Source organism: Gouania willdenowi, chromosome 13, assembly GCF_900634775.1.
Source record: "Gouania willdenowi chromosome 13, fGouWil2.1, whole genome shotgun sequence".
In the NCBI taxonomy this organism is placed as follows: Eukaryota; Metazoa; Chordata; class Actinopteri; order Blenniiformes; family Gobiesocidae; genus Gouania; species Gouania willdenowi.
In genome coordinates, this window is record NC_041056.1 from 33,804,634 (window position 1) to 33,819,587 (window position 14,954).

The 14,954-nt window shown below is 38.8% G+C and overlaps 1 protein-coding gene across 2 annotated transcripts in view; it reads right to left on the reverse strand.

Annotated features, from left to right (window-relative positions):
* Positions 1 to 9,492, reverse strand: part of sez6b (seizure related 6 homolog b) — a 151,751-nt gene extending 142,259 nt beyond the window's left edge. For both annotated transcript variants that reach the window (XM_028465518.1, XM_028465517.1), the window contains exon 1: positions 9,166 to 9,492. In XM_028465518.1, coding sequence (XP_028321319.1) covers positions 9,166 to 9,235 — 70 coding nt within the window. In that variant the 5' untranslated portion in view covers positions 9,236 to 9,492. The remainder of the gene's footprint in view (positions 1 to 9,165) is intronic.
* Between the last annotated feature and the right edge of the window lie 5,462 nt (positions 9,493 to 14,954).

Consider the following 14,954-nt stretch of genomic DNA (forward strand, 5'->3'; position numbering starts at 1 on the left):
ACAATTAGACTGAGAGCAGGGCCTTGGCCCAGTGAATAGTCCCTGATGAGAGCAACATACTTTGGATAGGTTAATCAGCTATAATCAGAAAGCAGGTGTTGAACATGCAACCCCAACAATTCCCCGCCCTCAGTGTATGATCGTCAGCTCCATTAAAAGTCTGTCTTTTAATTGAACACGGTGTCCTGTCCTGATGTCTTCCTTTTATTCAAGAGCGTGAAGCCGTACTGATTACATCAGACAACGAGAACTAATTGCTTTTCCTTCATGGCAGAGATGATGAAGGGGGTGGGCCCAGGTGTGTGTGTGACGGTGTGTGTGTGTGTGCTGGGTGGCAATTAGAATATCCAGGGGACATGCAACTGTAAAAACAGTCACCTTAAATTGACCACTGGAGGCTTAAGGACATATATTAATATACCCTACTTTTGCAGCAAAGTATCTGCCTAGTCAAGAACAGCTGCTTCCAATCAGTGAAGTAGTCGCACTCGGACAACCAAAGCTTCAGCTTGAATAGACCACTGTCCACTCACTCACATGCCAAGACATTGACCACGTCCGGACACACAAAAGTAGCTGCTGCTGCAACGTTGGGTCAGAACTCTGGGGAGAAGGTAACTGTTATTCATTTCAAAGAAAACAGTAAGATAATCCAGAAAAAGAGAGATTACTGTTTGTACTGCTTAAAACTTGTGGCAAAAATGGTCTGCCTCTTTCAGAGCTTACACAAAAAAGAACCAAAGCTTACAACTTTCCCAAAGACCCCAAAGAGCCGAGAGTCCTTAGAAATGTTTGAAACGGGTAACTACCAATACAGTACAATGCTGCTGTTTTGCAAACCAATGTGGGCCAAACCATACCCTATAAACAAACTGTGTTCATTTCACAGGGCTTTTTACCAGTAAGGCCATGTAGAGTCATTCAAAATGTGCTCGCCTTAAAACCGCTAAAGTTTAGGGCCAGGTAAGAACCGGATCTTTTCCTTGTGTTGCCACACAAGCCCTGTGTTGTGTCTAAAGCAAGATCACCAACACGGTGCTCACGGGCACTAGGTAGCCCGCATAGACCACAAGAGGGGCCCTTAGGCCTGTTCTTACAGTAGCACTAGTAACCAATGAGCTCCATATAAAATGTTCGAGCTCACAAAGATAAATACTGGTGACAGATGTCATAGAGTTAAATATTGCTGGACTTGACAAGTTTTTGTATTAAATTAACATATTTAAATGTTATGTAAATGTAAAAATTTAACTGTTGCATATAATTTTATCAAAGAAGATGCAGATTGTTATGATATGCTTGTTTTTATTTTTTTAAATAAATGCAAAGAGGATTTTTGTATAATTTTACAAAATTGTGAAATTGTACAACTTTTACATGTTTTACAATTATTTGGAATATAGAAACAAAGGTTTCCTATGACATTTAACGAAAATTAACAAATTCTTGAATTTAAAATATTTCCTAAGGCTAGTTTTCTTTATTAGCGTACCCTTTATTCAAAGTGAAACCGTAAAAATGTAGTATTCAAAAAGTGTGTATTAAACCGGTAGCCCTTCGGATTATTCAGTACATTTGAAGTAGCTCGTAGTCTCAGAAAGGTTGGTGATCCCTGGTCTAAAGAGTCGTTAAGGGGTTATTGGTGACCTGACTGCTGATAAAATTCAATACCTGTATATTGTTGGTGACCTGTGATGCGTTTGGACAGCAGCAGTTGAACAAAGGAGAGCTATCGGCCAAAACTTAGCAGCTTGCTCAGGAAAAGATTAAGAAACTTGCCAAGCTGGACTAATGTGCACAGGTATGTACCGCTCTCTAAAAGTTGCATGATTTTGTTGATCCAAAGAACTATGATGACTGTTAAAACAATAAGAGCACCTGTGGCTGAGACAGTACCTGCTGGTTGCTGAGCCCATCACTGGCTACAAAACATGCATCAAAGTCAGCAACCAACTCAAAGCCAAAGAAACCGATTCTGGATGACATGGAGCAGGTAAAGATAACCACAGGGTAGTATTGGCTGGTAACCTTGAGGGGCATTGTTTAAGTGAAGTGGAATATCCCGGCCCCACTGCCCTTTACTGAGGAGGCCAAAAGTTGCATCTCTTTCTTGGTCAAATGACTGACCAGTGCAGATGATAAGTAGCTGAGACTAAATCTACAAAGGTCTGGTGAAAATGGCTTTGACAGAAATCATACTCTTCAACAGAAGCAGATGTGGTGAGGTTGCAGGTATGCAAATATCTGTATTTCCATCCAGGGACACATCTAATCCATATAGACTTGGCACTTAATGAGTTGGAAAGGAAACTCTGCAACAACTTTTTATGGGTTTCCACTTGGGCCAAGTGAAGCAGGCCAGCGCTGATACACAAGATACCCTTGATAGTCAATCCTCTGAAGCTATTTGTTGGCAAAAACTGGCATGTTGGGTCCTAGAATAGATCCTATTATGTTAACAAGGGGGTTCTGATTTTTTGCCAACACCTGTGGAGTAAAATGTCATGTGGCCCTCAGAATGCAAGGCCTCATAAGCAAATTGCTACATTGTACAGATTTTTTTCTTTTTTTTTTTTAACTTAGAACTAGAACAGAGATAGACCAGTTGGCAAACATTTTGGGTCATGATAGGGCTGGCCGATATGACTGAAATTTCATGTCACGGTATAAATCCTTCACAGTGACGTACAAGTGTATTGATTATAAATGGAAGAGTTTCTGAATGAGTTATATAGTCCCTCAGCAAAGCTAAACTGATAAAAAAATAAATACATTAAAAAAAAAAAAAAAATCTATATATATATATATATATATATATATATAATATGATTTTCAGAACATTTAGTCTGCATATCTCAAAATGAACTGTGCACTCTATGGTTCAAAATAGTGCAAACAAACTGTTTTCTATAATTAAGCAATATCACACTAGAGGGAGTGCTGTTGTGATGAAGTATCAGCACTGGTATGCTTTGGTTGTAGGCACGAGGCCGAGTAGTGTAGATAACCACACCAGTGCTGATATTTCACACAACAGCATGACCGTGAGTGTGATATTGCTTTTATACAACAAATTATAAGTGCATTTTATTAGTTAACAGTAATAAGTGACAAGAGAGTGGAGAGCACACACGCTACATTCACACTGCAGGCAAATATCCCATTTTGCCCATATGCGACCTGTTAAAGACATTGAACAGCACAATTCCGATTCGAATAAAGCCGCTGACATCCCTATCCCACCACAGTTGACTCTGACTCTGCATCAAAACACTGTGCTGTAAAGATGTAGCAACCATCACAGCAAATGGATAGAGCGATAAACCTGGCTCTCTTCTTTTTAAGTCTCCTTAAAGTTATGAAGTGCTGACTTCTGTTGCAATAAACATCTCTGCACGACATACAGTCCTACACTGAACGCTTCCATATTTACTTCACCTTAGGACCTCTTCTGCGCATAGACGTCACTTCAGGGTTGCATTCCATTCATACTCCAAACTGATTGAAGATGCATTTAATATGTAATATGGATGACCACACACAAAACATCTAAGTTTTTGAAAAAAATCTGAATCATGCATTAAGACCTGCAGTGTGGACGTAGTGACGTTGTTATGCGGTGTGTAACCCAAGATGTAACAGTAATTAACGGTATGTAGATCAGATGTACAGCGGAGTGATCTGATCCATAAGAACTCCCAGTGTGTTGTTGCTCTATATCAGCACTCTTGGAATATCTGTTGTCCAATCAAATCACTTGCAAAATAGTGAAAATGTTGTCAACAACTATTGATCACTTCTTCAAGAACACAAAATAAATAGTGCATCCAGCAAATAACATAATCGTACGCTATGCCATGTTGCACTTATGTAATACCTGTTCAACTTGGTGAAGTCAGTAAATTAAAATAGCTTATATTGTTCACTCTTACAAACAGAAGTTTTAACCTATACCAAAGGCGAGATGGAGCCTGTGACCAAACTGCTGCTGCCAACCCCACATTTGCGCTGTTGTCGGTGGTTACTCACACCTGAGATTCCTTCTTGAGACCCCATGACTCCAGCATATCCTTTAATCTGTCTGCTACTGCTTTATTCATATGGTCATCACAGAAATATGAAGTCTGTAATCACCAGCTGGACAGTGTGGGCGCGCACACACGCACCGCAGCTCTGCCCAAAATACTGTAATGACTTGACTTGAGCCGTTATCACAGTTTTACAGGCTTTAATGAAGGTCGTAGTAACACGCCAAAAATAAACAATCAAACACACAAAGAACCGTCTTACTCCGTCATACACTCACACTACCGTGGGAACATTATTGTTCACTCTTTTCCCCGCTTACACCCGCCCTTTCCCCAGCCTCCCAGCCAATCAACACTCAGAACACATGTAAACACACATTGGCAATATCCCATCCCACAACCAGCAGAAAACACTTTAGAAGATACCACAACAATATAGAAGTGTTTTGTGTTTATTAAAAAATAATATTAATGTAATAGTGACATCTCGGCCCGACCAGGCCGGGCTCGAACCTAAAATCTAACCTCTATACCGCCCACCCTTAGGTGATGACATCCGAGTTCACCTGGAGTATTGCAGACTCACAGAGAAGATGCTCCAACTGGTTGAGATCAGCAAGTCCTCTTGGCCTTGGAGCAGAGAGACTTGATGAGTTCTATTCCATGAACCTGGATTAGATGAATTAATCCCTTAAACAGTATGATTGAATTAACCTTTCATGTCCATTGAACACTTGCAGGTTCAGGATAAAGTTGGGAGGAGTAAAGGTATCAACCAGATTCAACCCTGGAAAGATGCACATCATCAGTTCCAGAGGTAGCTCCATAGTCGCAGTTATTGAGGTCCGCTCTTAGTCATTATTACAAAAATGTGCACAATTAGGAGAAGCTGTTTTTCAGCCTGTTGTTTCATCTGCACATGTATTTATGCTTTAAATGTTTGTTCTTACATGTTGTATGTCTCGGCTTTGGCTCTTTAACAATGTCAAATATTTCAAAAGTAAATTCATTTTCTGAAAAGTTAAATTCATTTTCTGAAAAGTTAAATTCATTTTCTGAAAAGTTAAATTCATTTTCTGAAAAGTTAAATTCATTTTCTGAAAAGTTAAATTCATTTTCTGAAAAGTTAAATTCATTTTCTGACGCCCTCTGGGTAAGGTCTGAGTTTAGGTCTGTTTGATATGCTATAGTGAGGACCTAAAAAAACAAACAATTTGAAATCGAAATGCATTAATGGGATGTTTGGTGTTTTCAATCATTACTGGCAAGAGTCCAAAATAAGGTTCCCTCAGGCAGGTCAGGCTTGGAGTAAACTATTAGTTTGAGGCTCCTCAGCACGCAGAGTGCTCATAATGATGGCAGGGGCAACACCAGCAGGCTGTGGGACTGGACTCCAGGGGAATCACTTGCTGAGGGCTAGCCAAGGTCAATGTATTTATCTTGGAAGTAATCAGAAGGGGAAATGAGGAAATGACTGACCCTTGAAGCCCAGGGACATTACTAAAGTAGCTATACTTAAATGCACCACCACCTGTAAGTGCTGTGGTAGAACGAATACTTTCTGATCATTGCATGGAACACTGAAGCACTCAATGCACAAAAGCTAAAGGCTAGTACTAATGGGTTTACACATGCAGACCTATAGTCAGAAGAGACAAGGTATTACATAATGCTGATATGCCACAAGGGGGGATATTCAAAAAATGCCTTCATTATGACTCCAAGTAAGACACGCCCACTCAGGCAGCACCGCAGGGACATCTCTGATCAACTACAACAATCTCACACACACACACACACACACAATCCCCACGCGACACTGCACCCACTAATACACAACACTACAGACGCTATCACTCACGGGCAAACAGCCTCTGTTCATGGATGAGCAGGGGCTAAAACACCACCTCACACACACACACACACACACACACACAGAAAGATACATACATGACAAGAACTACACACTAGTAAATACTGACTGGCTACCAGCCAGCCTCTGTGTATAAATCTTTGAATGGGTTTGCTCCAGAATATATTAGTGAGATGTTAGTCATTTTTCTCAGATATGGACACAGGTCAGATAGTGGAGCCCAGAGTTCACAGCAAACATGGTGAAGCAGCTTTTAGTTGTTATGCTGCAAAGAAGTGGAACAAACTGCCAGCAGAGCTGAAGTCAGAATTAAATGTGAACATTTTTAAATCACAGTTAAAAGCTTAAAAAAAAGAGTATTATTTATTTTATTTTTTTTTAAACTGATTTTACATTTATATTGTTCATTTTAAACTGTTTAATGTGTTTACTGATTTTTAAACTTTGTCTAATGTTTTTTGTTGCACTTTTTAATAATGTAAAGCACATTGAATTGCCATTGTATGAAATGTGCTCTACAAATATAGGTTTGCCTTGCCAAGAATGTCTAAAAGTAAACTGTGATGGGATAAACTCTCAGGAACATTGTTTGTGGAACCAACTCTGAGTTTTCAGGCTTTCCAATTTAATACAATTCTTTTGTATGGCTCCATGTTAGTGTTTCCGGTCCCTCCGTACTCTACATTATCTTTAATGTGCTGCGCTCGGGGAATGGGGTAGGAGCCAAACGAGGTGTCTCGAAGCTATGTTGCTTTTAACAATAGGGTTCACATTTTGGCTTTTAACATGTAAATAATTTTGTGTTACATTTGTGTTTGTATGAAATTCACTTCATAAATAAGGTTTTCAGGCTCCATGAATTTTATTGTGAACTTTTAATGCCTAAACCATAGCTTCTCCCACTTGTATTCTGTTTTTAATTCTTACTGTCCACTTTTTAACCTTTATTTTAGAAACCCAAATTTTGGAGATAGAGCTTTTTATGTTTTCTAGTCTTATAATTTCGCAATTTTGCTGGTTATTTAAGATTCTTGATTGTCATTGGTATTATTATGATAACGAGATTAGGTACCAAGAGACTAAGTTTGATTTAGGGCTATTTTCTTTTCACCCAATGCTAATTTAACAACAATGCTTCTTAACTTGGCAAACATACCATAAAAGACAGATATTGAATTTTCAAAAATGAATAAATGGTGTTTTATTAGTTCACAAGGAAAAATCTGACTAAAATATTATTTAATTTGTATATATGTATATTTTTATCCTTGACCCTTTATTCATCCCTTATCCTTTATATTTATCATTATTATTAATATTGTTTAAGGTTGTTTTTGTATTTTTTTCTTTGTTCTTTGCACCAACTACCAAGTAAAATTCCTTGTGCTGTTTTAAACTGTACTTTGCAAATAAAACCTTTCTGATTCTGATTAATAAAAAGAACCAGATGTTTCTAAAACTCTAAGTAAAGACAGCGTTAATACAACCATCAAAATAGCTTAATTGTCTGTACTTTCCCTATTTGCGCCTGCGGCACCCTCAGCGAAGGCGTGCCCAAGGGAACCAGGCCAAGGCCATTGAGTCCCCCTGCTGCTCCTGCAGCCTTTGGCAGATTGCTAGAATGCACCGCGACCGAGCAAAAAGAACCAGTCAGAGCCAGGATTGTGTTTGCTGGACTGTCTGACAGCTGTTGCTCACAGGCCCCGCCTCTTTCCCAGGCTGGAGCGCTGTCAATTTTTTACAGTGTATGGTCTGGAGGAGTAGAATATGGAATTCGTGACTTTTCTAATTGAAAGGTAATTACTACTGCTTGATTTACATCATGTTTGATTTGTAATTGGTACACTAGAACTCTGGAGTGCACCTCCGTGTGGCTGCTGTAAGTGGCACTGTGTTTTTGCTGCTGCTGCTGAGGAGTGCGCACATTGAGAGAGAGAAACATTGCAGTAATATGCGCTTTTAACAGAGCATGTCATATTACTGTGATGTTGCTGTCGGGCTAACGTTAGCTTGTTAGCTCCTCTGGAAAGTTTGGAGGCAGGGCAAAAGAGCAGCGGGGAGGGAGAAGGAGTGAGGGATCTGAATATTGCGGACTGCACCTTTAAACATTGTCTTTTAAAAAAAAAAAAGAAGCTGAGATAAGGGCAAAATATTACAGTATTAAAAATGTAATGAGTATTGAAAAGCAGAAAAGTAAAAATCTTGTTAATTTCAACTGAAGTGTTGAACTTTATTCAAATTAAATGTGAATACATTAAATATTGTTGACTTGTTTATTTCTGTCCATAACTAATTTATAAACAATTCCCGTACAAGAAACAGGGATCTAGGAAAGCTCATCTGCACAGTATTTACTTCACAGTCATACAGTCTGAATTGTTTCGGATCAAAGCTTTCTAAATTCACTAATATAATCCTTGATCGAATCGGCAACAACGAATCATGATTTTAATCAAGTTGTTAAAATGAATTGTTACACCCCTACACCCTTACAAAATATAAACCCGCTCAGGCTCAGCAACATCCACCTGGGTCTGGATTAGTAAAGAGTATTGAATAATTCAAATAAACTGAATTCAGTAGACGAACAAACTGTTACTTCCTCTGATATGTGCACATTATCAACCCCACTGCAAAAGAATGACACTGGAATGACTGACAACACATGCAAAAAAACAAGCCCCAGAAAAGTCCAGTTTCCAGAGTCTTTGGATGGAATTTGTGGGAATGGGGGTATCATCCACCGAGCCATTCATACTGTAAGACCTAAGGTTGAAGTACTTGCAATCGCGCTCCTGAATGACGTGCCAACCGACGATTTACTGTATCTATAAAATAAAGAACATGCAGGGCAGAAGTTTCACTTCTTTTTATCCCATTTTCTGCCTTTAAAATGATTGTTAGTTGAATTGTGCAGAAAGCAGATATGAAAGTGCTCAATTTGTTGCAACTATTTTTAGGAAAACAGAGAGGTTTCTTTGAATGATGCAGTGGAACTGTAACACAATGGGACAGAGCACATCTATTTGCCCGGAGCCTATTGCACCTGTCTTTTTTTTTTTTTTTTTTTTTCAAGCGAAAGCAGAGCAAAAGAAAGGCTTCAACGAATTCCACAACACTGCAGTGTGAGTGTGTGTGTTACTTGGGATCTTATTAAGACTGTGCTTTTCGATGACAGCACATGATTGACAAACACAACAGAAACCAGTGGAAGTCATTGATTCCACAGGCTGTGTTTAGCAGGTGTGTGTCTCTGTGTCCTACCTTTGGCGTCTCTGTCCGTCTCCGCTGCTACAACCAGCAGCATAAGCAGATATGCTTTGATCGCGGTCATCTCGGCTTTCTCCACTGACCGTCCGAGAATCAACACTTTCCTGATTCGCACCGGACGCTCCCGGGCCGGGCTGCCGAAGGGACGGTGTGCGCTCTCAGTCCTCGCACTGACTGACTGCTCTGTGCTGTGTGTGCTGTGTGTTGTGCTGTGTGTTGTGTGTTGTGCTGTGTGTTGTGTGTTGTGTGTTGTGCTGTGTTGTGTGTTGTGCTGTGTTGTGTGCAGGCTAATGCGGAGTCCCGTCAGCACCGCGGACAGCTCCGAACGTCAGACATCAACGTGCACTTTTAAAAAAGTGTAATCCCACTGCCTTAATGCTCTACTCTTTAAATTTGATTTGTGAAACTGTGTTCGTTTTTCAAAAGTATAATTTATTATTATTATTATTATTATTATTATTATTATTATTATTATTATTATTATTACAAATGATACATATTTCAATAGCGTCCATGCGTATAGACCAGGGGTCTGCAACCTTTACTCTGCAAGGAGCCATTTTGCCTCATTTCACCTGGATTAAAGCCCTCCTGGAGCCAAATAATACCTTCTTAATAAAGACAACACAGTGTATTAAATTCTATATAGTTAAAATTATATAGAATAATGTTTGATTTAATTTGACTTGATTTTTTATTGATCATGTGAACTTAAAAACAGTTTAAAATAAAAATAAATTGACATGAAGAAATAAAACAGTATCTTGCATCTTCAACTTCTTATGCGTCTTAGTTTACATGAACACAATGTTAAATAAAGAAGTTTATTTTTGAAATTTTATTTTGAAGGCTACAAAAAGTAACTTGAATTTGATAACACATGATCATGTGGTCAACACATGCTAATTGCTACCTTTTTTGCCACACATAAAGCATACATATTTAACCGGCACATTGGCGGTTAAATGAATCTGTTCCCACACAATTAAAATCTCTATTTTCTTCCAGAATAGTGTTTTTGTTGGTTTAATTATTTTACCAGAGATTTAAAACTCAAAGTTAGCCACAGGTGCAGGAAAGTTGATGGTCTGTAGATTTTGCAGGAGGAAGGTGCTGAGTCATTGCACAATGTGATTTATTTTAGGTTAACAAATTAAATAAATAAATAATTATTTCAATAGTTTTTTAAAAAGCATTAGGGAGCCTTTGCAAAAGAGTTAAAGAGCCACAGGTTGTAGATCCTGGTATAGACAAAGAGGATCATTTATTATTCAAAATAAAATGTCAATTCCACTATCCAAATATAGCACATCTATCTAAATTGTATTTTAAAATGTTATTAATTTTTTAATTGATTGATTGATTGATTGATTGATTGATTGATTGATTGATTGATTGATTGATTGATTGATTGATTGATTGATTGATCGATCGATTGATTGATCGGTTGGTTATACTTTTGCTTTACTTTACTATTGTTCCCACAATGGAGAAAAGTTACAGCAGCAGAAAATGAAAAGCAAAATATACAACATAACATATACAGAAAGGAAAACATTTAATAATATACAATACATCTATGAATGAGGTTCAAGATATGAGTATGAGTCCAAATAAATAATATTGCACATGTAATCAGTACAGGTACATATAGATGAATATGAAATGAGTGGAGGTTTTGCATGAAATATAAAATAAATAAATAAAGATGACAAGAAAAGTTTTGTATATCGAAAGAAAGTGAACAGTGGTGGATAAATAGTGCAAGTGGAGAGAGAAAACACATTCAGGTTGTGCTGATGTCATACAGTCTGATGGCAGTTGGATTGAACTACCTGTATTAACTCTTCTTCTTACACTGTGGGAGTATAAGTCTGCAGCTGAAGGAGATGCTCAGAGAGCACACAGTGTGAGAGATGTTGTTCATGATAAATGTTGGTTTGGCTAACATCCTTGTCTCACCCATCTTCTTTATAGAGTCCATTTGACAGTTCAGGGCAAAGCTCGCTTTCCTAAGCACTTTGTTTAGTCTCTTCCCATCCCTATATGTGCTGCTTCCTCTCCAGCCGACCACAACGTAGACATGGAGGATGGCAAGTTACCACAGTGTCATAAAAGATCCTGAGAAAAGCCCTGCACATTCCAAAGGACCTCAGTCCCCTCAGCAGGTGGAGGCGACTCTGGCAGTTCTTAGTATTATTAGTCCGGGCCAGTTTGTTATTGAGGAGAATACCTGGATGTGGAAGTTTGTGGAGTGGTGTTTGAAGCTTGAGGTGTAAAGGAATTGAGAGCACCATACTCTAAGGAGCTCCTGTGCTGCACAACAACATGTCAGGTGCAGAGTGCCAGAGTCTCACATCTGTTAATAAGGTAGTCTGATGTCCAGGTGTTCGTCCACCCCCACACCCTGCATTTTTACTCTCAGCAGTGGCGTTTGGAGAAGTAAACACACACAGTGCTCCCAGTGTTCTCCAGATGTGACAGCGATTTGTGCATTAGGTAGATCACTGCATCGTCCACCCTGATAACAGGCCAGTGAGCGCCCTGCAGAGGATCCATCAGTGTGCTCACCAGGGGTCACAAGTGTCTCAGGGGGATTCTCTCCATGGTCTTCATCAGGTGGGAAATCAGGGAAATAGGCCTGAGGTGGTGAGGCTCCCTATGGTGCACAGTCTTTGGTAGGAAGTCTGGACTGTGACTTTTTCCTGACTCAGATTGGCTCAGATTGAACATAAGCATGAACACCCCACAAAGCACACAGTCCTTTAGCAGTGTGGGGCTAATGCCATCCAGGCTAGAGGCCTTCTTTGCCTTGATCTTCTAACTCCATCCTCACCTTTAGGGTAGCAAACTAAACAGGTACATTTTTCCATGTACATTCTAATTCTGTTTATAGGTTTCAAGTCCTATATTCCTGGGGTGTAAAACCTAAAAAGTGTAAAATTAGGTTAGAAAATATGGGGGGTTTAAGGTAAGTTTTAAGGAAAGGAATATGGTCCAGGGTATTTACATTCCCGCTCTGGTCCTAGTAGGAGGGAAGATGGTGCATAAAATACAATAAAATATTTATTTGGCAACATCAAACACTCATATTTACAAAATACTCCAGATATATACAGAACATAATCAAACCATGACTCTGTAAGGAGAGAAGGGCTCTCCCCACAGGTCTACCCTCCTTGGAAGTGGACCTGCATAGACTGGATCCCCCAGACTCTGTAAACAAAATTAACCTAAAAAAATAAAATAAAAACAAGTTAAACATATGGAATATGTTATATATGGAAAACTGTCAAACCAGTGGTTTTAAAGAAAATTTACATTTTATTATAAAAGGCACAATTGTTTGGATGAGGGGCCCTTTACACCAAATCTGGTATCCATCATTTTTTGGGGAAATGGAGTAGTGATCTTAAAGGAGGATAATTTCCATAGCAGAAATGTCAATTAAGGTTGTAAAAATGTGTATTTAAATCAAACAAGAAAATACACAAACAGTTAAGAAAGTATTTCATTCAGGGTTTATCCACCTGGAACTTTGTTCTGCCAATGGGAATTTTCTGGACTTAAAGAAAAGCTGTTTCAACCAGGGAAGCTTTAAAATGTTCTCATATTTAAAAGAGTTTAAAAGAAAGTTAATTTTGTCTTCTTTTTTGAAATATATGTTTTCAGGAAATGTCATCTCCTGATATGTTTCGACTGTCAACTGCCAGTCTTTCTCAGAGGTGATATGCTTTGATGTATTACTACAATTTCTCTCATAAGGAAAGCATCAAAACATTTTATGATGGCCTTCATTTGTCCTTATGAGTTATTTCTATGTGTGGCCGGCCTGAGAGTTCTCCCAGGCCGGCCACGCCCCCTTTTGCCCAATGTTCTCTGAAGAAAAGAGTCCCATGTGTGGAAGAATAAGAATGTTCCTTATCCCTGTTGATGTTAAAGCTCCGCTTCCTGATCTTGAAGGCCTCTTTGATCCAGCGTTTGTATTTGTTTAAATCTGTCCCAGTTAATGTTGCATTGTCCCAATCCATGACGTGATTTTCTGTTCTGCTGTGGTCTGATATTGCAGACTTGAAATTTTCTTGTTGTGCTTTTTTCCCCCCATCCTTGTGAGTCGTCTTGCTGTCTCCTTTTCACACTCCTTCAATGCAATGTTTGTTTTTCCTTGTATTAAACATTCTTCCTGTTTCTTCTATGCGTTTTGGCATGACATGCATGGAATTTAATTTATTACGTTGTCTTGTTCTATTTTGTCTTTGGGGTGAACGAGGAGCTGCCTGAGTTTGGGGTGTGGTTTTTATGGCCGTGTTCATTGAATGTTTTTTCATTGCTCTTTGTATTGATTCTGATAGTCCCCGGATGTATGGTATTGTTATCACGTTTTTGTAAGTGTTTTCCATTTTTTGTGTGTGTTTTGCTTTTCTTTTTTTTGGTTTGTTTTCTTGTTTTTGACCTGTTATTTTCATGATAATGGCCCGTTCATAAAGGGCCTATAATACGAAGCTGGATTTCCTCCTGTCGAGCTAACTTCCGGGATTTAATTGGTGTGTGCTGGACTACGAAGCTGGGTAACGTCTTACGAGGCTAAATCCCCATGGTAACTTAGGCTGAATGAAAAACCTGGTCGGGACCAGCTTTTGTTCTGGCTGGGATATGAGTGTGTATAAAAGCCCCGCCTCCTGACCAATCAGTTCTCCTAGAAAACAACCTGCCCAATACAAGGAGGTGTGTGGATCTGATGTGACAGGAGATAGAGAATATTTAGAAGCAATCCATTTATTTACCCAATGGTATACTATAGGAAACATATAGATTTATATCTGATCTACTGATCTGCATTAGTCAGCTTTCAGACCAATACATTCATTTATGTATTCTGTGGTGATGCAGAGAGCCTCAGTTCTGTAACACAATATCAAATACAAAAATTGTCCACTTTATGATGTAGGCTGAGCTGTGTGAGCGCAGCATCAGAGCCACAGATGAGGTAAAAGTGAAAGTGAAGCTCATATTCTCCATTTATAATCTCACTAATTTAAGTATTAACAATCATCAATTCCTGCATTCATTCCTTACTGCTTTTACTGCAGCAACAGTGTTGTTTTTTGGTCTAAATTATGGATTTTAATTCTTCATATTTTTAAAGATTTATTAATTTTAAACTTGTCATGCTACTGCTGCTTTTGTAGCTTTATTTCAGCTTAGAAAACAACATTTAATGACTGCATGCAGCTTTACAACATTGAGGAGAGAGTAGTATTGATTAAAATTATATGTCAGAAGGCCAACCTGCAGGGTTTGAGCAGAGCACATGGGACCTGTCTGCATTGAATTTTCGTGTTCTCCTTGTTTTCAGATGTCCTCTCTATTACCTGTAGAAATCAATGGGTGTGATGTGTGTTGGGTGTGTGGCTGCAATCCTTTCCAGCTCCTACAAAAGCAGCTTTGGTTTTTTCCCATAAAAACCTTACAATACCCTCACAAAGAGCAACAAATGTGAAGTGATTCCTTTAAAGTTTGATATAAAGCAGTGGTTCCCAAACTTCTCACAGTACCGTACCCCTTCAAACATTTAACCTGAAGCCATGTACCCCCAACTCCTGCTCATTTAAAACACATAATGTAGTTTCCAATGTTGTCACCATGTTTTTAATTTTTATTTTTTGTACCTTCATGAAAATTTGCATATGCCTGGGGGTACCCTTACCCCACATTGGGAACCTAAGATCTAAATTATTTGTGAGGTAAGTCACCTGACAAGAAAATAAGTGGCTAATATATTT